The 26,263-nt window shown below is 36.7% G+C and overlaps 1 protein-coding gene across 6 annotated transcripts in view; it reads left to right on the top strand.

Annotated features, from left to right (window-relative positions):
* Nucleotides 1-26,263, top strand: part of DMD (dystrophin) — a gene marked incomplete at its 3' end in the record, with an annotated part of 2,539,585 nt that overhangs the window by 2,295,972 nt on the left and 217,350 nt on the right. For all 6 annotated transcript variants that reach the window (XM_081277777.1, XM_081277778.1, XM_081277780.1 and 3 more), the window contains one exon: nucleotides 2,287-2,365. In XM_081277777.1, the coding sequence (XP_081133903.1) occupies nucleotides 2,287-2,365 (79 nt within the window). The remainder of the gene's footprint in view (nucleotides 1-2,286; nucleotides 2,366-26,263) is intronic.

Raw genomic sequence — 26,263 nt, 5'->3', positions numbered from 1 at the left:
AAACTCTTTACAATATTGGGTATGCACAGGAAACTACCAGTGTGGTTCTGCTTATATAAGACGGAAACAAGCTTTAGTGATTGGGGGCTTATAATGGAATCAGATGCTTCATCCATCCATGCAATCCCTGTGATATGGTGGTGTAAACCCCAGTCCAAGGGCAGGAAAATACCAATGTCCTTCTGACTCAAATAGGTAGGCAGAGCAAAAAAGGCAGTTCAGGGGGCTGCAGAGATAGTTTAGTTGGTAGAGTGTTTGCCTAGCATGCACAAAGCCCTGGGTACAATCCCTAGCACCACCAAAAAAAAAAAAAAAAAAGGCAGTTCAGGCCTTGATTGGATGATGCCCATCCACATTGGGAAGGGCAATCTACTTTGCTGAATGCACATATTCCAATGCAAATCTCATTTTTTTAAAAAAACACATCCACCTAGACATATCCAGAAATAATGTTCATTGTAGGCCCCATGCAGCACAAGTTGACACATAGAATTAACCTTCAGTCAGTGTCAATGGATATTCTTGTTTGTCCCCCACTTCTCTCTCTTCATGTCTCTCTCTCTCTCTCTTCTCTCTCTCTCTCTCTCTCTCTCTCTCTCTCTCTCTCTCTCACACACACACACACACACACACACACACACACACTGCATTAACTCATTTACACATTTGTGTTATCAACTAGTCATTAAATAAATATTTAATACCACTTATGATATTCAGGGTTCAATGAATTCTGGGGATGCGGACATCATATGGGGAGAAAGAGAAACAAGGAATAGTCACTGCTACCAAGGGCTTTTAGCAGAAGATACTCATGTCCATATAACTAAAATGAATGGTGTAACAGAAGTGTTTCATGTGCTGTGAGAATGCTGAGGAAGGCATTAATTCTAATGTGAAAGATGGGAAAGCAAACATAAATGGTTAACAGCCATGAACTTGGAGAGAAAGGGGATAAGAGCATTCTAGAAAGAAGCAACATGAAAATATCATGAAAGTGTTATATTGGACATAGTATTTCAGATTGAGCAGATGGTTTGATGGGCTTAGCAGGTAGTTTGTCTGAGAGTACAGGTCAGAAGATTGGGTGGGCAAGTTTGGAATATTATTTATGATTTTATGTGTATAACACTGAGGCTAATCTTGCATTTTTTGGAAAACCTACTTGGTTATCCAAATATTTTGTGCAGGCAAAGATGGATGAGGCTAGGGAGGAAGTGAAAAAAGAACATTGTTCTGAATCTCCAGACAATTAATAGTGGAAAATCAGTGTTGGCCTTAGGCCAGACTACCTGAGCCAGTCTTCTAATGAGATTAAGATCTGCTTTGCTTCTTGGAAATTCTCTACACCATGGGAGCTAACCCCAATCACCACTACTACCACCACCAAGTTCTGGTGGCTGTTGACAAGCTCTGAGCATTCTTAGTTTATCATGAACTCCTCAAAACCAAACCAAGATTCAGAGTTACAGAACTAAGATGCCCGGGGCCACCACTAATATTACATTGGCAAAATGCCAGATGACAAAGTATATCATTTCACCCCTAAAATTATTCCCTTTTTTTCTGACCAAGAATGGAATTCACCAAGCTTACAGGACACTGTATAAATATATATTATAGAAAAACCTAATAGGAAGAAAAAGAATGACAATTTTTACTCCATGCTGCCTGAGGCATATTTCTCTCAGTAATTTCCAAGCCTACTGAAAGCTGAAAGTTTCTTTCATCTTACCACCTACCCTATATTACCCCAAATGTAAGCCTTGCCTCTACTTCTCTGATACTTAAGTATTAATCAGCTATTGATTATTTATGATCAATAATTAATTATAATTCACTGATCCAGTGATAACTGGCCAATATTAATAACAAAAAATCAGTCAAAAATAAAAGACTAAGATAAAAAATGTCATTTCTGAGATCCTTTAATTACCTGACATAATGCAAAGTGGTAGTATAACTATTTCTGAAAGAATTACTTTGTGCTTTTTGATGGTGCTAATTGAAAGAAAAGTTTATTCATGGCTGCCAACCAGTGGAGTACAAAATTTCATTTTAACGCTGTCAAGAGAGGAAATCCTCTGTGTTTGGCCTTGGTTTGATAAAAATCGGTCTTGAACACCATCTACAGTAACATGGTATTAAAATCAGGGTTATGAATTGTTGCTTTAGGATTCTCAGCCTCAGAAACCCAAAACCATTTACAAAAAGGAAAAGGATACATTGTTTTAATTGTTCTTTATTATTTATGATGAGAAATCATTTTTTTCCTTGTTTCCCCAGGTGGCCGTGGAGGACCGTGTCAGGCAGCTGCATGAAGCCCACAGAGACTTTGGCCCAGCATCCCAGCACTTCCTTTCCAGTAAGTTTTCAATTTTCATCACTTAACCTCTTCATTGCTTCCTGGTAGCTAAGAATCCAGGAATGAATTATAGTCATTTCTGCCAGATGCAGTAGAGGCATAAATCATCCTGAAATATAACGTGGTACATGACTCCAGAAGGTAAGGAACAGGAGGACCCGTTAGATCATTTTGTCCAGTCTTAGCAAATACATGAATGTTTCCATAATGTATCCTTGAGTGCTAACTTCATTCATATTTTTGAGACTTTATTTCGGCGTATATAAGTTCACTTCATAAAGCTGACAATAATATAATTATAATATGGTCATTCAATTTATGTTACTATGAATCTGTAATTGTTTCTTTAATTCATTAAAATACTTCCTGCCTCCAAGTTGGAATCCCAGTCTCTGGTATTTGCTGTCTAATTACTCTTATCTCTCTTTTATCTTTGACCCCTACACATTTTTTTATTTGGCAGGCAGTTTTAATACTTTATTAATTGTACTTTTAAAATTAATCATATTGTTTAGTTACTATTAATAAATGTGATATATTTGGTAATTGATGCTAGAAGAAATGGCTTTACTTAACTGAAAACTCAAGTAACATTCTATTAATAATGTATATTGAATTGGCAAGTACCTATTTTCCTGTACTTAACTTTGATTTACACCACTCTTTCTTTGATTGTAAAAAAAATATATATGTTAAGTTGTGGTATTTAAAAAGCTATATGTCTACTGTATGGATTTAGCAGCTGTTAACATTTTGATGCCTTGCCTTCTGGCCATATCCCAGTATATATGAAGGTTTAACCATCGTTTGAAGGCAATTACTCTGTGCCTGACAATGTTGTAAATATTTACTAATTTAACCCTTATTAGCAACTCCATTAGTTAGGTGCCATTATTCTACCCATTTAAATGAGGAAGAGATTGAGGAACACATTGACATAGCTAGTAGATGATAAAGCCAGGATTCTAATTCAAGAAGTCAGCTCTAGAATCTGTGTTTATAACAACTACACTGTACTTTTACTTAATTTGTGTGTCTTGTAAAGAAGAAATAATTCTATATGGTTTCCCCTCAGTCTTCTGCTACATTCTTTTATTTCCACTTTCTGGTTCTTTCCTTTCTTTTCAATTCTCCCAGAGTTATTTAAAAAGATACATGCTAGGGGATATAACTCAGTTGGTAGAGTGCTTGCCTCACATGCGCAAGGCACTGGGTTCAATCCCCAACACACACACACACACACACACACACACACACACACACGACTAAAAAGATAAATGTTGCCAGGTGTTGGGGGGGGGGGGCACACACCTGTAATCCCAGCAGCTCGGGAGGCTGAGGCAGGAGGATTGTGAGTTCAAAGCCAGCCTCAGCAACTTAGTGAGGCCCTAAACAACTTAGCAAGATCCTGTCTCAAAATTTTTAAAATTAATTTTAAAAATGGGACTAGGAATGTGGCTCAATGGTTAAGCATTCCTGGATACAATCCCCAGTAGAAAGAAAAAGATACATGCTTACAAACATTGTAAAGTATAAGATACATGCTTATAAACATTGTGAAGTATTTAACTAGATGCTTTCACATGTGACTCCGGTTGGTCATGGTATTTTATAGAAAAAAATTCCTGGAAGGGCTGTTCCTATCTTTTCATTAAACATCAATAATGGATTCAGTAAAAGTTCTCATATTTTCTCAATTAATTCTAACCTTCTTATCTGCATGTGATCTAGTTATTTGAACAGTATCCCACAAGCTTAGGAGTTGACAAGAAAAAAAAGGGAGATAAAGGAGTTTATCACAATGAATAGGGTTGTGGCTTTTAGGGATGGCTCTTAAAAAATTTAAAGGCAGCTGGGTGTGGTAGTACATGCTTGTAATCCCAGCAACTCAGAAGGCTGAGGCAGGAGGATTGCTAGTTCAAGGCCAGTCTCAGCAATTTAACAAGGCCCTGAGCAACTTAGCGAGATGCTGTCTCAAAATAAAAAAAATAAAAAAATAAAGAGGAATGAGGATATTGCTCAGTGGTTAAGCTCCCCGGTACTGAAAAACATATATATTATAAAGGCTGCAAATTTTGTCTTCTATATTTTTCCAAATCTCTGGTCACCTTAATTCGCCTTGGTGATAGCCATTTATTTGATTTAATTGAGATAAAATGTGATAACATACTCCTAAGTGACTCATAGACCATAAATAAAAATATTACTATTGTGAATATTAATTACTACTCAGACAATTTGTATTCATTCATACTTTCTTTTCTGTCCCCCTCCCTCTGAATTCCCATGTCTTCTCCATTAAAACCTATTCCCAGAAAATGATATGTTATACTCATTTAACCCAGGTGACAGGTAAAGTTTAATGTGTACTTCTCTGGGTTATTTGCATTTTAATAGGGTAAAAATCCATAAGCCTAAGGAATGGCTCTCTGGTGTCAACCAGAAGCTCTGAGCTGTTCAGAAAGAACATCCAGGAGCAGGAGGAGCATCCTCACACCTTTCAAATCATATCACATCAGTGCCCACTTCCAGAAAGGTCAGGCCTGCAGATATGGACACTCATTAAAAGATTGATCTACCTGCCTGAATGGAGCCAGCCCTAGAGGTCACCAATCTCTCAGATGCCCATGTGGAATATCAATATATGCTTAGAAGCTTTGCCTGTGTATATAAAAAAGTATACCAATTTGTTTTAAAGGATATTTAAGAAATAGAACAGTGAGGCTAGACATGGACTGTGTCTTTCTGTTATCCTTTGTTAAGTTATGAAGGTAATATATGCCTATCAAGGAAAATTTGCAAAGCAGAGAGTACTAACAGGAAAAGGAAAATTATCCACAATCCCACCACTCAAAGATAAACACCATCAGAAATATTGTTTGTATATTGTATGTTTTAGTCTGTATATATGTTATCCAGGTTCATTTTTTTCTTTTAAACTAAGCAGGAATAAAAAATATGTTACAGTTGCATGATCTGCTTTTTCCCCCTTAATCATATATTAGAATAGTCTTATTCACTATTATATCCAATGTTATGACTCACATTCTTTCTATACCTTTACAAACATCTCAGATTCTTTCTAAAAGACAAATGCCTAATTGCTGTGTTAAAGGACGTTTACATCTAAAGCCTTCTCGTATATGTTGCCAAACTGATCTCTAGTAAGTTGTACCATCTAGTAAGTTGGGTGCACCATCAAAACCATGTTTGAGGAAGGGCCTGTTGGAAGTCACTTCCCAGCTATTAGACTGTAATCTATAAAAGAAAAATAGCCTCCTTCCAAAACATAAAAATACGCTCAAAAATTCCACTAAGGTCATTTCAAATGAGTTTAAGTTGTTTAGTAACAGTGATTTGCTTCCAGGTTACTAGGAATAATAATAGAGTGATTTCTGAAACTTTGATATTACAATGGAGCCAGGTGTGGTGATGCATGCCTATAATCCCAGCAATTAGGGAGGCTGGGGCAAAAGGATCACAAGTTTGAGGCCAGCCACAGCAACCTGACAAGACCTTGTCTCAAAAATTAAAAGGGTTGGGGATGTGGCTCAGTGTTTAAGCACCCTAGGTTCAATTCCCAGTACAAAAGAAAAGGAGAGAGAGAGAGAGAGAGAGAGAGAGAGAGAGAGAGAGAGAGAGAGAGAGAGAGAGAGAGATTGAATGAAAAATAAGGATAAGTCACTAACTACACCCCTGCCCACAAACAGGCTTATTGACTACTGACTCCCCACTCCCACCTCCACCCCCCACCCCCACCAATACATAAACTCTCATTTGAAAACTACATTGCCAGATGTCTTTTTATCATAAGAGAGAGGCAGTATCTTACTAAAAGAAGTATTCACTGTTTCTTCTTGGTGGCCCAATCTGTACTTGTTAAAGAAGTTGTTTCTTTTATCTTAGATCTGAGAGAAAATGAGAAGAGAAAAACATTGTAAAATGTGACCCTTTTCCATTGATAGACACTAACTTGTCTTTAATTCTAGTTTGAAAACTCTAGTACTCCTAATTGACTTCTGCAACTTAAACTAAGAAAAAAGAGAAATTCTAGTATTATGATTTTAAAACGTTTATAGATTTTACTATACAAATCATTATTAAAAATATATGTGGGCTAGGAACAGTGGCACACACATGTAATCCCACCAACTCGGGAGGCTGAGGCAGGAAGATTACAAGGTTAAAGCCAGCCTCTGCAGCTTTGCAAGACTCCATCTCAAAATAAAAAATGAAAAGGCCTAGGAATATGCTTTAGCAATAGAGTGTCCCTGGGTTCAATCCCCAGTTCATCAAAAGAAAAAAAAATATTCTGGAATCCCCTAAAGGAACATTTTCCAAGTTGGGTTTCTCCGCACATTAAAGTTCTTTAAGATTTTAATAACTGTCCCTTGAAAAATTAATTCTAGGATGAGTAAGATTGGCAAAACATGAGTTTATAAAGACTAGCACTCTTCAAGACTAGACTTTTCTATTGGAATTCTTGGAGCCTTTATGAGGCACTTAGACTCTAAAAGGAAGATGGAATTTGGTGCTCTTTGTCATACCTGTAACTATGAAAGCATTTTTGAGGCATACCAATTAATTTATCACTAAACATGTCTTAAAGCATACTGAATCTTTGCCCGAAAGTGGTATTTCCTAAATGGTATAATTACAAGAATTTTCTGCCCAAAGTAGTAAGAATAGAACCCACTTAAAAAGAAAAAGGGTCAACTTTCTATCTTCCCTGAAGTTCCCAGCCCCAGCCCCCTTCCCGACTCCAGGAGTCTCCTTATGCTATGAAGTTTCCTAACTAGAGAGAAGCTTAGAATGTAACTATACTAATAGCTTTCAGACTCATAGGTGTGGCTTAGTAGAGAATTTTAAAATCAGTTTAATGGTTTGCATCCAACTATTGTTTAATGGAATGGAATGAAGCAGATGAGAAAATATTAGAGTACATTACACATTAAGGTTAAGTATTCTTTCGACACTTTGGTTGTTTAGTTAAGTGTGTATGTATGCACACTAGATCACATTATAAAATGTTTTCCTTTTGTGAGTTACAGTAAAAAAGTTTTGAGAGGCACTAAATTACTCTAATCCTTCCCGTATTTTACAGATGGCAAAAATGGTGCAAAAAGATCAAATAATATAACCACAGTCACAAACATGGTTATCATTGATCCTGGAGTGAAACCCAATTTCTGGACTTCCAAGCCCTAGATCACACTGTCTTTTCTATTAAGAACACATACACAGGCCAATGACTGTTTAGGCCTCTGGTATTGCCAAAATATTTTTTCTTTTCTATTCTTTCAAGCTGGTTGACAGAGCCTGAATTTTTCTTTCAACACCTCTGAGCCAAAGATTGTCTAATCACTGGTTTGAGATATGGGTTAATAGTAAAGCTGGCTGTGCACAGTGGCACACACCTCTAGTCTCAGCTGCTACAGAAGCTGAGGCAAGAGGATCCCTTGAGTCCAGGAGTTAGAGGCCAGCCTGGGCAATATAGTAATACCCCGACCATAAAACAACCAAAAAAAGTGTAAAAGCTATAGAACTAAACCAACTGGTTTCATTTCCTGGCTCAAATATTTAATCCTTGGGGCTGGGGATGTGGCTCAAGCGGTAGCGCGCTCGCCTGGCATGCGTGCGGCCCGGGTTCGATCCGCAGCACCACATACCAACAAAGATGTTGTGTCCGCCGAGAACTAAAAAATAAATATTAAAAAAAATTCTCTCTCTCTCACTCTCTCTCTCCTCTCTCACTCTCTCTTTTAAAAAAAAATATTTAATCCTTATAGTCTTCATCTTTAAAATGAAGATAATATTTCAATATTTAATCAATTTTAAGATATGCTTCTTGACTCAGGTTTTAATAGCCCTGAAATCAGAATGCACTTTATAACTAACAAGATTTTGAATTCAGTGAAGTATGATGGTATTATCCTATAGGGTTAGGATAAGAATTAGTTAACATGTAAAATTCTTAGAATATTGGCATGTAGTAACTATTGTATAAGTGTTTGTTATTAATAATAGCATTAGAATCATTATTACTATCAACTTGATAGTATAACTTAGTATATGCCTGTTAGAGTCATACTAGTCATGAAATATCATTCATCCTCTTGCATTTAATTCTCAGATATAAGTAGTTCCTCTCCTTTCTGAAGATGGATTTCATGAATCTAATATATATGTTTTGCCGATTATAAGAGCTTGATAGTTATTTGTATAATTAATAAACAGATGAATAATCAAATGGGTAGACCCTAATCTTAGTAAGGTCAGGATAGTATCAGTCTTGTTGACACTTATATTCTACAGCACCTAACAATATCTGGCGCTTGGTAGATATTCAATAAATATTTACAGAATGAATTATGTCTTCTTATACCTAAAAGAAAGAGTGGTAAATTTACTCCTGACATTGATAATACAAAGGGCATAAGATTTAGCATAGTGACTATTACATAGTAGACACTCAATAAATAATGTGACCTTTTATTTTGCTTCTTAGCAAGAACTAATAGTGTTCATAACGTTACACAGTAATTTTTATCAAAGTCTACTGTGCCGTGTAATAAATTAAGGAAAAATGCTGACTTCAAAATGACAGCATGATCACAAATCTATTAGAAAATAAAATTAAAATAGCAGAAAGGTATACATAAAAGAAGACTGAAAATAAAAGTACTTCAAAATGCAAACAGCTGTTGTGTCTCTTCTTTCTTTTTACTTTTGCAGATTTTTTATTATAAGCATATATTACTTTTATAATGGAAAAAACCAACAAAGGCAAAATTCTTATACTCTAGCTTTTAACCCAGTGACCTCTTACAGTATTACACTCTATTGGTGACAATGAAACTCTATAAGATGAATTTCCTTTTTACTATTTATTCTAAATTTTAAAGCTGTGAATTTCATTGAGCAACCTTCTTGTTCACAGATTATGAGACATTGTAAAAAGAAAGAACTGATCAGTTATTTCTTGCAGACTTTATAATCTTAACTGCCTTAATCATATCTCTAGTTAGCTCTTTTTCTCTCTTGTCAAAGGATTCCAAACTTTTATAGTTTTGCCTTGACACATAGGGCTAAACGGTTTGTTTCCATCTTGAGTGTTCCAAACCTTTACCCCTAAACCCTTTCCATGCCCAATTTATTTTTTTAAATGGGGAAATATTTTGAAGTACATCTAATAATTGCCTACATTCACTTGACAATGTGCCAACCTATGCTACCATTATCCTTAAGGGATGGATGATTTGAAATATGAGTGTGGCAATAATTTAAAGCTTCAGATGTGCTTAAAGAAGCCATCATGAATCTTGGAGGTACAATGTGAGATGACTATCAACCTAAAGTTCTGGATCAGGTAAAATTTCAAGGCAAAATAATTTGGGCCAGTTTCTTCAGTGCTTAGGTATTGTCCTACATATTGGGAATTGGCACAAATGCCATCTAACCTATCAGTGATGCTGGTAACATTTATTTAGGTGTAAAGATACATGGATAACCATTATACTCCTTTCTCAAAACCTATTGCCGTGGCCTTTTATCCTCTAGCTCAAATTTATGCTTTCCAGTAATACTTCAGATTTGCTTACATAAAGGTATCCTTAGAAATCAAATTTTACATTATGGCCCCTTTATATCCCATATATTTGAACATATGAGAGAACCTAGGAAATTTCTGAGTTTCTGCTATGGGTATTTGTGTGCTAGAGCTGGCTTACTGGCTTAAGAGAACCAATTGTTACATATATAGGAATTGTGAGCTAGTTGTCAAATTCACCTTTGATAGCTTGCAGTGAGCCATTTTGGGAATATCTATCCCACAGAAATTGGCAAATTTGTCTATATTATACAGATCACCCAAGTTCCTGGATGCAAAGCATCTTCTTAAGCAGGAAGGGTGCTCAGAATTCAAATACTTATCCTCCATAGCCACTCAACCAAGTTTGTCTAGGTCTTTCCTGAGTTAAGCCCTGAAAGTCCCATGTTCCAGAGTACCTCCTCAGTTCCAGGCAAATCAGGATGGTTGGCACCCTTAATCCTGGGTAAGTTTCCCTAGAAATGGAGCCTTAGAGGGGGCTGGTGTTGTAGCTCAGGGGTAGAGCATTTGCCTAGCATGTGTGAGGCACTGGGTTCAATTCTCAGCACCACATACAAATTTAAAAAAAAATAAAGATCAGTCAACAACCAAAAAATATTAAAAAAAAGAAATGAAGCCTTAGATAGGGCTTCTTATAGAAGTAATATATTGAGAGAGCATTCTAAGGTGCGAGGAAGTGAAGGGAGCCTGCTAAGTTAGAAAGGATGCTGGTCAGGAAGTCAAGCTAAGCAAGAAGATTAAGACTAAGTTCAGCCAGCATGATGCCACAAGGGGTTCTGAAATACAAATTGTATCACAGAGATGGCCTCATTTGAGGCAAGGGAGTTGGGCCTGTGTTCCCTTATGTCCATGGGTCATTGGCTGAGAATTTCCAGAGAATAAAAGAAAGCATGACAGTCCCCATTTGGCCAAGGCAGGTTTACTGGTAAAAAATGTAATAGGCCCTTACTAGGTAACAGACCAACACACAACACCTAGGGATGGGTGAACCTACCTGGTAAAGGGGATACAAGTAGGATGCCAATAATATTAACCTTTCACAGACTTTATGAAACTACTACAATAGACTATGCTTGCTCTCTCTGGCTTTGGAGTTAAATGGTGCCATTTACCTTGATCACTAACTATCACTCCTTTATCACACAGCTGTGTGGAAATTAGTCTGGCAGCATGGCAGACATGAAGCAAATGCCTATTTCTTTCTTACTTCATCTTCTTCATTGTGACAGATTCCCCTGGGCTTCATGAGGACCTCCAACAGGGAGACTAGCACCACAGTTCTGAATCAGTTTCATGACGTGGGCACTGTTTTAGTGGAATGTTGGCTCTAAAAGGTATATTTTTACACTCCCCAGAAAATGAAGGCATTTGTGAGTTTGGCCTAGGGTAGCATTTTGTCATCTGTCCCAGAATACAAAGGTTTGCACAACAGAAATGGTGGAATCACATCCCTGTGGGCAAAAATCATTACTTTCATTTTTCCATTTGGATGTTTTCCATTTTCAGAACGCAACCAGTTTGGGGTTACAAAATACTGTTTGGTAGGAACTTTGAGGTGAGGACAAAGGCATTTGTTCTTTTGTAGACTTATATGAACTATTCCTTGTTTAAAAACTATTCTCCTGGATTTTTAAATAAATTCAGATATCAACAATGAAAATCATCTTAATTTCAATCCACTATAGGTATTGCTGTATCTGCTCACAGCTATAAGAAACAGGAATAGATTTAGGTGATGAGGGGTATTTTCAAGATACAGGAGAAGCATAAAGAAGGACAAGAATAACTTTCACCATTAAAGATATGTTTGCTTCTCTCTACATATGCATTTGCTCCTGTAGATTTCATCTTTCACAGGATCATGACTTCTCTCCACGCATTACCTTCTATTTATAGTTTCTATTTCCTGTGACTTCTATTTTCTTCCTTTGTTCTGACTTTTTTTTACTTCCACAGTTCTCTTCCATCCATATTTATCTCTGTATATTATAGTAAAACTCTCCAAGAAAGAATATCTGATTGGTTAAGTTATTTACTAAGGCTACCACATAAAATACAGGTCAGACAGTAAGCCAGGTTTTTTTGATCTAGGCTAGCTTGACATTTGGGACCAGATAATTTTTTGTTGTTGGCAGCCATCCTGGGCATTATCCCTGGCAATATCCCTAGCCATGCCAGTAGCAACCCTGCTTCCAGTTGTGACAATCAAAATGTCCATAGACATTGTCCAGTATCCCCTGAAGGATGAAATTACTCCTGATTCAGAACCATTCTTATATATGAACCCCTGGACAATTTGTGACCATGAAAATGGGGGTCATGTAGAACACTGAGTGATCTGTGCCTGAATAATATTTTGAGAGTACTTTTCTGCACTCCCAAATCCCCTTTGGGGGGAGGGGAATGTCCCCAATAGATAGACTTCAGATCACAACCCCTCATGGGCAACTTTTGATTGATATAAGAGTATAAAAACTTGACCATTTTGGCCCAACTTAGAAAAAGTTTAACTCTAACTCAAGAACTAACATGGGATTGAATAAAATTGTTCCTGGTCTATTTTCAAGCTTGACTTCTCCATTTTCCTATCCTTGCTTCCTTCTAGTCCCTTCCACAGTTGTCAATCCCAATGGCACAACTCACTAAATATCTTGATCTCTAAATTTTATCTTAGAGTCAGCTTCCTGGGGGATCCTAATCGTGAGGGGGCAATGTGACTGACAGGTATTTCAAAGTGTTTAAAAAAATCACATCATAATAGGACCCTTCTAGTCACTGGGTAATTTGATTTACTTTTGTTTCCATAATGAGGTTGATGATTTTGTCCAATATAAGTAGTGGTGGTCATTATTTAAGGTGTCTGTCCTCATGATCTCCATTAATTAATAAGGACTTTGGGGACAACATGAAATTACATCAGCCTGTTGCCTTGCACCTTAAGCTCAGTAGCATACATACCAATGACAGACAAGAGTAAGAATGTAGGATACTTCAATAAAATAGATCATAAGAGGAAGTTAGTCAGGTGTGAGCAGCATAAATGTAAAGGGTATGCACTGTTTTTTTTTTTTATTTCTTGCACCTAACATAACACCTTGTTTACAGATGCAGGATATGCCTTGATTGAATGAATAATGAGCACTTTAAAGGTAATTCCTACTCTAATATAACAGAAAAGAACTTACTTTAGTTCCTAGTCTAATATCCTAAAAAAACTAATGAGCTTCACTTTCCTTTCAGTCAGGTACAATTGATTTGTCACTCAACAAATATCTATTGAGTGACCCATATAAGTCAAACTCTGTTCTAGAAACTAGAGAAACAGCAGTAAATAAAACATTATTAGGTATTGGTACATTCACACATTATAACAGTATAATTTAGCCAATATCATTCCCCAGAATTTTCCCTGTCCTCTCCTTCTCCCTTCCCTTGGTTCCTTTCCCCTACCTCTACTGATCTCCTTTTGGTTTTCATGAGATCTCCCCGACCCCAACCTTTCTTTTCCTTTTTCTTTTCCAGCTTTCACATAGGAGAGAAAACGTATGAACCTTGACTTTCTGAAATTGGTTTATTTCACTTAACATAATGTTCTCAAGTTCCATTCATTTTCTTGCAAATGACATAATTTCGTTCTTCTTTATGACTGAATAAAACTCCTTTGTGTATATATACCTTGTTTTCTTTATCCATTCATCCATTGACAGACACCTAAGCTTGTTTCATAGTTTGGCTATTGTGAATTGTGCTGCTATAAACATAGGTGTGCATGTATCACTATATTATGCTGATTTTAGTTCTTTTGTATAAATATTGAGGAGTGGTATATCTGGGTCATATGGTGGTTCCATTCCTAGTCTTTTGAGGAACCTCCATACTGATTTCCATAGTTATTGTATTGTTTACAATTCCACTAATGTAAGAGCTTTTCCTCTATATCCTCTCCAGAATTTATTATTGTTGTATTCTCTTTTTATTTTTTTAGTTGTCAATGGACCTTTATTTTATTTATTTATATGCAGTCTGAGAATTGAACCCAGTGCCTCACACATACTAGGCAAGCACTCTACCACTGAGCCAGCCCCTTATCGTTTGTATTCTTGATGGTTGTCCTTCTAAGTGGAATGAGATGAAATCTCAGTAGTTTTGATTTACATTTCCACAATTGCTCACAATGTTGAACATTTTTTCATTATATTTGTTGGCTATTTGTATTTCTTCTTTTGAGAAATGTCTGTTCATGCCATTTTCCCATTTATTAATTGGGTTATTTTGTCTTCTTGGTGTTAAATATTTTGAGTTTAATAAACACTAAAGCAGGCCAGGCACAGTGTCACATGCCTACAATCCCAGCAGCTTGGGAGACTGAGGCAGGAGGATTGCAAGTTCAAAGCCACCCTAAGCAGTTTAGCAAGGTGCTAAACAATTCAATGAAACCCTGTCTCAAAATAAAATATAAAAAGAGCTGGGGATGTGGCTCAGTGGTTAAGTGCCTCTGAGTTCAATCCCTGGTCTCAAAAAAAAAAAAAAAAAAAAGATTAAAGCAGTATAAGTAGCTAGAAGGATGTGGAAGGGAAGGGAACTTTTTAAATGGAGTGGACAGTAGCAGTAACATTTGAGTAGAAAAGTTGGTGAATGAGCCAGGTAAATATTGGGGGGTGAAGTGACTCGGCTAGAGGAAAGACTAAAGACAAAGGCCCCAAGATGGGAGCATCCTCAGAGGGTTCACGAATAGCAAGAAAGCTGATGTGACTGAAGCCCAGGAAGCAAGATAGTGAATAACAGGAACTCAGTGAGTGACCAACAACCAGATTAGGAAAAGTCTTATTGCTTATGATGAAAAATTCTTTGGGTTGTGTTCTTATTGTAAAAGGAAGGCTTAGGATTCCGAGCTCGTAAGAAGCATGCACTGGTAGCATTCTTACTTGCTGTGCTTACTCATTCATTCATTTATATTTTTGTTAAAAAACACTAGGCACTTGGACTATAAAGACGAAAGAGACAGTTTTAGTCTTGGCACACTCAAATTCTGAACATAATAGATATTCCTATGAAAGAAACTTGTGTAGTTGTGGTAAATTGTGGGTGCTGTGGGAGTAGAATGGAAATAAGAACTAATTGTACAGTGAAGGAATTAAGATGCTCTATCTAGACTAGTATTAATATGTATTGTCTCTGAGGCTACATGCAAATCCAAAATAGAGAGTATTCCATCTGATAGAAATCTAGCAAAGAATGCTTCTAATTGCTCGGTCCTTGATTTCAATTAGCAAGAGTCACAAGATGCATTCAGTAATGAGAAATCAGGCTCTCCCTTCTACTTAACCATTCTGATATGATGAATATACCCCTTTCCAATTTTATGAGTAGTCTCCTTATAGCCCTTTTGTTCAAAAAGGGGATTTCTTATGTATGTATAATGAATATAAATATAGGTTTTAGAGAGTGCTAATGTTTTAATGAGATAGAAATAGGCAGGCAAGAGAGAATAATTGAAGGATTAGTCAACATGGGGGCAATTTGATATGGAAAGAGAAAATCTGAGTAGGAAATGTCTGGGAAAAGTTATAAGAGGAATATAATGAGCTCATTTATGGTGTGAGTTAAGGACAGAGGTATTTATACTCAAAAGGCAAAAAGTAAAAGAGTTTGTCTTAGTCTGTTTTCCATAACTATAGCAGAATACCCAAGGCTAGATAAGTATAAAGAAAAGAGGTTTATTTAGCTCACAGTTCTGAAAGCTAAAAATCCAAGATCAGGCAGCCCCATTGGTTCAGTCTTTGGTGAGGGCTTCTTTGCTACATCACATAGCGAAGAACATTACAATGGTAGGAACATGTGCTAGTGGGAAACAAATGGCAAGATAGGATGCCAAACCAGGAAGCCAGACAAGGAGGGCTTACACTTGCTCTTTCATGACAAGTCACTCTCTTAGAAACTAACCAGGGTCTCATGAGAGCTCTCTTAATCTTTTCAGAAGGCAGTTGCCCCACTGACCCAACCACCTCCCACTAGGCCTCACCTCTTAAAGGTTCCACTACCTCAGTATTGCCACACTGAGGACCTAAATGTCTAATATACAAATCCTTGTGGGATAAACTAAGTCTAAACCATAGCAAAGTTCCTGTTGTAGAACTTAACCTAGGCTATCTATCAAAAGAAAGAAATGGATTCAAAAACCTTGATCTAGGAAGTCTGGAGTAGATATATGTATAATGAATATGTAAGGTGGTTAGGTCATAAAGATGTTAGGGGAAGAGAGAAACTTTTGAACTGAACCTTCAGTGATTCTTGGAACCTAACACAAAAACTCAAAAGAACCTTGCTATCTTGGAGGAAAATAAAGAGCAGCAAAGCTTATATCTTAAATAAGACAGTGCATAACTACAGGTCAGAATTTGCCTATAACATAATCATCCATGCTAACTGAAATTTTAAAAAAGGAAGATAATAAGTTTGGTAATATGAAGTTTAATTTAAAAGTAAAAGTTGAAATTAAAATGTCTTGTTTCATTTCTTTCTAAAAATACTTAGCTATTTGTTTTGAATTCCTAAGAAATACTAATGTAAAATGATAAAAGTCAGTTGGTTTTCATACTTGACAGCAGCATCAGAATGCCAAAAGGAAGATTTGCCTTCTTTCATGTTTTACTACTCTAAGAACTGCATAAATTTTTTTCTGAAGAATCAGAAAATGGCTAGCAAAGGAAGAAGAGGGATTATTTCCTGGAGATTTTTTCTGGATCTGTGCTTTGGTGGTTAACTCTAGAATCATAGGAAGTCCATCTCATTTTCTTGGTTACCCTGGGATTCCTTACATTGAGTGTAAGTTAATTAATGGGATAAATATCCTGATAACTCACTGCATGAATGATAACAATAATAAGGGTAGGAGTAGGAATAAATAAAAGACATTGAGTACTTTGTGTTCCTCACAGGAAGTATTTTACATGGATTAACCCATTTAATTGGGGCAACAACCCTGTGAAATGAGGTCTATTGTTACCTCCATTTCACAGAAGAGAAAACTGAGATGGGGACAATTTAACAACTTATTCAAGTTTATACATGTAACCATTGTGGACTGTCATCTTTAAAGGAGGGGTCCAAAAACCAGTGAGTGGCAATCTACAAGTCTTAACCTCATAGATTAAAGGGAATAATCCCCATTTGTCTTTGGATAATAGTAGAGGAAGTGGCTAAACCAATGTGAGACTGGATTTGGGATTTAGTTTTTCTTCTTTAGTTGCTTGATTTTCTTTCCTCTCTATTTCTCCATTTCTTTGTCATCTGTGTTCACATTAATGCTGAAAATAAGTCACCCCCAAAGTCAGGTGGCTTACATACAAAAGCTATATGAGAATTCAAAGCTTGGTATTCTTATGTTTATGGGTCTGGCTAAAGCTTGACTTGGAAAGCTGTACTTCATGCTGCAGGTTGATTGGGTTTGCCTCCAGGCTTAATTCAGATTAGATTATCTCAAAATATATTGGGTTTTGACAAAAGCCAAATGTTTTCTCTGATAAGTGGATGCTGATCCATAATGGGGGAGGATGGGAAAAAATGAAGAAACTATTATTGGGCAAAGGGGAGACAGAGGAGGAGAGGGTGCATGGGGACAGAAAGATGGTGGAATGAGGTGGACATCATTACCTTAGGTACATGAATGACTGCACATATGGTACGATGATACATCATCTACAACCAGAGAAATTAAAAGTTGTGCTGCAATTGTGTACATGAATCAAAATGCATTCTGCTGTCATATATAGCTAATTAGAATAAATAAATAAATAAATGTTAAAGAGAGCAATAAAATATAATATAATATATTATATATATTATATTATATATATATATTATATATATATTATATATATATATATAGTTTTGAGACCCACCCATTCTGAAGGATCACTTTCTCAGGGCAGATCACCAGAGCACAGGAGGATATCATGTCTACTAAAGCAAGCACATTGGCAAGCCCAAGGTCAAGGGGCTGAGAAGTACACTCTGCTCACCATGAGACTATGGCTGCAATGTACATATTTCATTATTTCATAGCAGGACCAAAATTCAATCGCTCCCACCCTCTCATCAATTTAATTGTTGTCATATCTTTAGCTCTTTCTCTTCTCATCTTGCTTGTAAATGGATGTATATCTCATCTATAGTCATTTGGTTTTTAATATCTGTGTTGCTCCCTACTGTCTCAGGTTTCCAATTTTACTTTCCTTGAAATTTCCCTGGTGCCTAATACAATACCCGTCACACAGAGAGCACTCAGCAAATGGTGTTGACTGCCTGCCTTTTTTTAAAAGCACATCTGGAGAGACACTAAAGGCACCTGGGGTATTGCACAGACTTGTTAGTAACCTGACTTAACCCAGATGCCCCAAAGACTACAACCACCATTACCTGAAGGAATGTTCTCTGGTAATGAAGTCAGCCAATTCTGTTTAAGTTTATTCAGAAATTCCATGAGCATAAGTTAATCATAGCACCATTTATATGAACATACATCCCTCTGAATCCAACCTTATGAGGCTTGATTTCTTTCTTACCCTTCTAATCATCACAATGAGGTTCTTGAAATTTTTCTATAAGTCAATTTGAAGGAGCATTTCTTTCACGAATAACACCACCCAATATTGGTTATTTTTAGGCTTTGTGGTCTAATATTGGTTATTAGACCAAGAAGTCAGTAGTGCTGGATATGATACAGTGCTATCCCCGCATCTTAGTCACCTTGCCAAGTAGTTTAGTATGAACTCTTGACTTCCCAGATCAAGTATAAGCCTGATACTCTAAGTGACTTGGCAACTTCCTGACAAATCCCATGGTGTTGGATTCTGTTCACCAGGTGCAGTGGTCTCAAAGCTCAGTGTTATCTGTCTGACAGCTCATATAATATTTACAGGTTGTTATTCGTGAGGAATTTTAGTTAGCCATAAAGATTTTCACAGCTATGGCAGACATTAGAGGTCTCATTCATCACTCTTATGACCTTCCCCTCTGGAATGTAGCCCATCTGTCTTAGCTGTTGAAATCTTTATGGAAAATCTGCCCATCTTTGAAAGTTTAGTAAGTGATCTTAAAGTTTTCATTGAATCTTTACTTTCAATATATGACATAGACATATAAGAACTATTCTTATTTTAATTCAATGTTTTGAAAAGTGTTAAATTTAACTTGGCCTTTCAGATAAGTGACAAAAAACTTACTCTTGCTATAGAAACTATATGCATTACATCAAAAGAAAAGATAAATCCTAGAGAAAGCAATAGCAATGGGGAAAAATAACAGATGCATTCATACATATACATTCAGGCTTAATAACTACATGAAAACTTAAAAATGGTATTATAGGGCTGGGGTTGTGGCTCAGTGGTAGAGGGCTTACCTAGCACATGCTAGGTGCTGGATTTGATCCTCAGCACCACATAAAGGTAAATAAATTAAGTAAAGATATTGTGTCCAACTACAACTAAAAAATATTTTTAAAAATTATATTATAATCTTGATTATGACTTTAGAAAGTGGAAATAAGTTTTTCAAATAATTTAACAGTATAAAGAATACCCTGGACAGGCAAGGTGGCACATGCCTATAATCCCAGCTGCTTGGGAGGCTGAGGTAGGAGGATGGCGAGTTCAAAGCCAGCCTAAGCAAGGCCCTAAGCAACTCAGTGAGACCCTGCTCTAAATAAAATACAAAATAGAACTGGGGATGTGGCTCAGTGATCCAGTTCCCCTGAGTTCAATCCCCAGTACAAAAAAAAAAAAAAGAATATGGAAAGTTGTAAAGACTTGAACTACATGGGAGATCAAAGACTTGAAGAGCAAGGGAAAAGGACAAATAATCCTCAGATGTTGCCACTTAGATTTTCCTCTTTTCAAACACAACTTCTCAGATGCTTTGTTAGGACCTAGATCTGCAACTCCCCCTCTGTCTTTTACCTCCTTCAACCTCTGTAATCTGATCCTATTGTTGTCATTAGTGCTCGTGGGATTTACACATCTTCCTCTTCTACACCCTCAGTTCTTTGAAGTCATAGTTGGTCATACCTTATCAAATAGGTTGTCCATGTGTTTCACCTTACCTTATTCTAGTTTCTGTATTGTTTATTATTTTACTCTGTTCTATTGCTACCACTATTTGGAGGCATCCCTTGAAGTATAGTTTCCTTATTCTTTGTCCAGTGTTGGACAAAATACCCACCCATCCTTTTATTTTTATTTTTTCAGCTTTATTGAGGTATACTTGACATACCAAAAAGCTATGCAATTTAATTAATTTGAACATATGTATAAAACAATGATGCTATCACCACAGTCAAGATAAAGCATATCCATTGCCCCTCAAGACTTTTTCTGTCCCTTTGCTTTTGGTGTGCATAGGTGTGGTAAGAAAACTTAACAAAAGATCTACCTTCTTAATATTTTTAAGTGCATATCCCTGTGCTATTAACCATAAACACTATGTTATGTTGTACAGCAGATCTCTATAACTCAGTCATCTCACACAACTGGAACTTTGCACCCATTGAACAACACCTCCCCATTCCCTGTCCCCACATGCCATGGAAACCATTGTTCCATTTTCTGATTCTCTAAGGTTGAATATTTTTAGATATCTCAAGTAAGTGGAATCATGTAGTATTTGTCCTTCTGTGACTGACTTCACTTAGCATGTCTTCAAGGTCCATTCACAGTATCACAAATGATAGGATTTCATGGGCTGGGGATGTGGCTCAAGCAGTAGCGCGCTCGCCTGGCATGCGTGCGGCCTGGGTTCGATCCTCAGCACCACATACAAACAAAGATGTTGTGTCCGCCGAAAACTAAAAAAAAAAATAAATATTAAAAATTCCACTTGATCTCAAGACACAGGATTAGGCTTTGAAATGGAAAGTCAATGTGCTGAGTGCCTTTTTAAATTCAAGGAATTTATAATTTATCTGGGATTGTGAGAAGAATGTTCTCAAATAATCCACTGTATCAAGCAGTATATCTAATGTTCCTTGAGAACTATACCAACAAAATACCACTTACCTGCAGAAAATGGATTTCCCTCTGTGACATGGATCAATAAAGAAAGACTTTTGCTGGTAGTAGTATAATTTATATAAAAGGCCTTTAAAATGTTCATAGAATTTAATCAAGTAAATATACTTCTAGGGATTTTGCTTAAGAAAATTAACAAAAAAGTGTGCAAAGATTTATCTACAAAGATGTTCATTGTGGCCTTCTGTTTATTTTTTTTTCCTGTGGTCCAGGGAATTGAACCCAGAGGCACTCTACCACTGACATCTTTTATTTTTATTTTGAGACAGGATCTCTCTAAATTGCTAAGGCTGGCCTTAAACTGTGATCCTCTTTCCTCAGCCTCCTGAGTTGCTAGGATTACAGGCAAGTTCTACCATGCCTGGCAGTGAAAAACTGGAAACAACCTAAAGGTTCCTAAAGAGGGGATTTCTTCAAGAATTCATGGTATATGAATTATTGGAATATTGTCTAGACATTAAAAATCTGTTGTAGGCAGATGCAGTGGCGCATGCCTATAATCCCAGCACTTCCAGAAGCAGAGGCAGGAGGATCCTGAGATCAAAGTCAGGCTCAGAAATTTAGTGAGGTGCTAAGCAACTCAGTGAGACCTGTCTCTAATAAAATACAAAATAAAGCTGGGGATGTGACTTAGTGGTCAAGTGCCCCTGAGTTCAATCCCTGGTACCTGCCCCCACCAAAAAATAAATAAATAAATAAATAGATAGATAAATAATAAAGTACCTTGATGGATTTTTTTAAAAAATCTGTTATAACCCAGCAAGCCTGCTCTTAATCATTCACGCTAGAGAAATTAAAACTTATGCTTACACAAAAACCTGTACATGAATGCCAATAACAACTTTATTTATGATTCCAAAATAGTGGAAGAAACCTAAATGCCATTCATCTGTTCAATGGATAACTAAGCTTTGATACATCCATATAATGTAATACTACTTAGCAATTAAAAGGAACAAATTGTTGATACAGGAATATAGATGGACCTCAAATGCATTGTGCTAAGTGAAAGGGACAGATCCATTCATCATGAGATTTCATCACAGTGCTCAGAACAGTGAGCAATTGAAAACTCATGCACTGTTTACTTCAGAAATTCTCTGTTTAATATTTTTTGACCACAGTTGACCATGAGTTACTAAAATTTAAAAAGCAGAAAAAAACTGGATAAGAGGGAGCTACTATCCTAAAGAAGAGGAGATGTGAAATAATGCAAGCAACTGTCTACATTACTGAGCATGGAGTTTTGAAAGCATGGACAAGAAGCATTGGGGTCATGTACAGAAGGACTAGAGAAAATAAATGAGGTGACATTAAGATGTTAATAGCCTTGGATACCAAGGGAAGAAAATTGAGTTTGTATTCAAAGGTATTTTGGAAGGTTTTTGAGTCAGGGAGAAATCCATGTGCTCTAAATAGCACTTATGATAATTTAATCTATTAGTGTTCTTCTGAGTAGCAGAGAAGCTAGGGAGAACCTGTAGAAGATTTGAGGAGGCTACTGCCTCAGTTGGAGTATAAGGAAATGTCTATACTTTACCCCTCCATATCTACTCTCCACATTTCCCTGTGTTGCTCTGGACCTTGGGAGGTTGATTTGTGTGGGCTGAATGAAGAGTACCCCTAACACTCTTGGCTTCAGGTTAGCTTTAGTGGAGCACCTTGGTAGAAGAGGTGGAATGATGGAGAATGAGGCTGGAATGCCTATTCCATGATTCCTTTTCTGCCCACTTCTCCTGAACAATGATCCTGTCTTATGATCTTCTTTACCTAATGCACATACAAAAAGGCTCGCTTGGGGCTAGGGTTGTGGCTCATCAGTAGAGCACTTTCCTAGCACATGTGAGGAACTGGGTCTGATCCTCAGCACCAATAAAAATAAAATAAAGGTATTGTGTCCACCTACAACTTAAAAATATATTTTTTAAAGAAGACTCCCTGTTGTTGATATTATCCTTTATAATATCCCTGAACTCTGCACACACCTCTGTGAACAGCCCTTTTATTAAATTCTGCTCACCCAATTTGAATGTGCCAGGACCCTGACTGATACAATCACATTATAATATATGTTCTTCTATACCAAATCCTGGTTTTGTGTTGTTGTTTTTGTGGGGTTTGTTTTGTTTTGTATTTTTTGTACCAGTGATAGAACCCAGGGTAACTTAACCCTTGAGCCACATCCCTAGTCTCAGTCCTTTTTATTTTTTATTACAGGGTCTTAGAAAATTGCTCAATGCCTCACTAAGTTACTGAGACTGGCCTTGAACTTCCAATCCTCCTGTCTCAGTCTCCCTAGTCACTGGGGCTACAGTTATGGACCACCTCTCCTGGCCCCAATCCTATTTAAATAATAAAATCCTTAAGGACATGGGGCATGTTAAAATTTCTTTCCCCACCACACTTCACCCTACCTCACCCCACCTCACCCAACCTCACCCTACCTCACTCTTGCCTACACCTATCTAATAGGGACCTGAGCACATGTATATTCAGTAAATACCAGTTGGTTGATTTAAATGCTGGAATAGAGGTGTGCTCATGTAAAAATATCCTCAGAGCCTAAAATTATATACAAAGCATTAGGAACTGCACCTTTCTTATTTACTGAAATGGCACCAACACTTTGTCCAGGGCCTGGCACATAGGAGATATTTATTCTGTAAAAATAAGTTGTATAATGAATGAAGTAATGTTAGATATTGTTTTATTTCTTTCAGAATTGGGGCTCTGTTTTCATCTTTATCAAGTGAAAATAAGTTGTAGATTCTTTGAAATTAGCTTCTCTGAACTGATCAGATGAATTATTTTGGACATTTAGGACAGGACTGATGGTGATGATTACAGATCATAGGGAGGCAGATTTTGACCAGAATAAAAGGAAGCTGTTTCTAATCATCACCAAAGCTTTAGGAAATTCAAAAGAGCCCCTTCAAAATGTGGTGACAATGAAGTTGTTCAAGCTGCTCCTGAAAAATCATTTGGTGAAAATGATATAGAAGGTAAATTTAGAAATCAAATATAGCATAGAGAACTTGGTCTAGATAGCATTACAATCCCTTTTAAGATTTACTTATTTTCTCATTTTTTGGAAAATACTTATTGAGTACTTGTTATATGCCACATATGAGCTCAATGACATGACAGACCTCTTTGTAATCCTGGATGCACTCCTGACTAACTGCATGACCTGAACTTTCCAGAGCCTCCATTTCTTCATCTGTAATGATGGAATATTGTTACTTCATAATACATATGATAGGATTACATTATATATGTGCAAGGCATGTAATATGTTTGGTTTTTCCTCCCTGAATCATATGATTTTATTTTGAATAATAAACCAAAATTAGAATGTATTATGTACTGACTTAGGATCTTAGACATGCTACTTCATGTGATCTTACCAAGCTCACCATCTGCAAAATGAAAATGATATCTAACTCACAGGTCCTTGTGCATATCAAATGACTTCAGGATATGTTTCAGGCACCTATGAGGTTTTCAATAACTCCTTGTTCCTCTCCAGCCCCAAGTTCCTCTACATCAGGCATTCTCAGTGAGGATGAGATTGTCCCAAAGGGGGCAAAAATTGGTTCCTAGGAATGAAAAAAAATCCTACTCTTTTTTATACATAAAGCACAAATACATTCAATATGTAAACATACATAGAGTATATCAGTGGTATTAAAATTTTATAGAGAGTAAAGCAATGAGGAAACATATCTTAAAAATTCCTGGAAGTGGGGGTGGGGAGATAGTGGGAAAAAAGTTCAAAAAGCATTGCCCATTGCATCAATATATAATGAATCCATAAAACCATAACTAAAATTTGCCTACTTCCAAGGAGTCATGTACCAGTAGCTGATAGCTAATGACTTTCTCTTAATCCCAGAGTTGAGTTTTTCTATTTTATCTCTAACAGAAGCTGTTATTTATTTTCCTTGTCCTTTTCCCACTTTTCTTGACCCAACTATATTATCAAGCTCCAAGTCCAACAAAGACAAGAAAAGTAGAAAGATTAATGAATGTATTTGGGTTGGAATTCCAGAGAGTGCTCTTTTGGCATGCTTTAAATAACATTAGCATTCTTTTTAATTTTCTGGTGAGGCCCTTGTGTCACTTAAAATATGGCTTAACACCGGGGTGCATCACTTGGCACATTCTGTTCATTGTACATTAAAAAAATGGTTGAAATCAGTACTTCCTCTTGATAACATGGCCTGTATTTGTGATTTTCAAAACCACCCCTTGGGCACAATACTGAATCCTGTCACCTCAAAGGAGGAAAGCATTTAAAGGTGGAATTTCTACCCTTTCTTGCTCTTAATAATATACTGTATCTGTAACGCAAGGGGAAATTCAGAGGTTGATTTTGGAATAAATAAATTCATGTGTAGTTTACTATTTAAATTCAGTAGGTAATACCCTATGGTTCTGGTGCTGTATGATAATAAATGATTTTTACACTCAAGAATCTGAATCACAAAGCTGCACTGGAATTACACATAGTGGTTATAGAAACATCTGTGTAAGAAAATACCAAAGGATAGACTAGTGTCATATAAAAACTATTAGCCAATAAATCTGCTTTTGATGGGCTACTAAAAATGTACACATCAGGCATAAATGATGTGTGTGCCTATTACATAGGCTAGCTTTGTGAAGGATGGCAAGCTTCCACTGGTGCACAGAGATAAGAAACAGCTGTTGTTGGCATCAGCATTACTGCAAGAAATGAAATAATAATTCTGGGGCACACTCATAAGAGTTACCATATATCTGATCAACTTTTGAATAGATGCAAGACCAGAATCATCTGGTAGCCCCAAATGAAATTGCCGACAATCCTTTAACAATCTCTAAGGAAGGAGCACTGAATTCAATCCCATAGAACCATCATCCTACAGAGTGTTATTTCTAAAGCAAGTAGTTCAGTCCAATGTATGTGCATGTGTGGTGATGGGGCAGAAAAGGAATGGGGGAAAGCTATTGTTATTTTTCTCTTTTTGTTGTGTCAAGGACATTTTTGAGTATAAAATTTTAGGGTTTCAAATGATGACTGCAAAGCAGTTGCTTGAGTGAATTTATAAAATGTCAGTCGTCAAAGGGGGAATTTTTTTTTTCAGTACTGGGGATTGAGCCCAGGTATACTCTACTATGGAGATACAACACTGTCTCCACCTCCCTTAATTCTTTTTGGAAACAGGGTCTCACTAAGTT

Source organism: Spermophilus citellus (genome assembly GCF_964194105.1).
Source record: "Spermophilus citellus genome assembly, chromosome: X".
NCBI classification, from domain to species: Eukaryota; Metazoa; Chordata; class Mammalia; order Rodentia; family Sciuridae; genus Spermophilus; species Spermophilus citellus.
The sequence above is the reverse complement of the archived record's forward strand: the minus strand, read 5'-3'. Positions and strand labels throughout refer to the sequence as shown.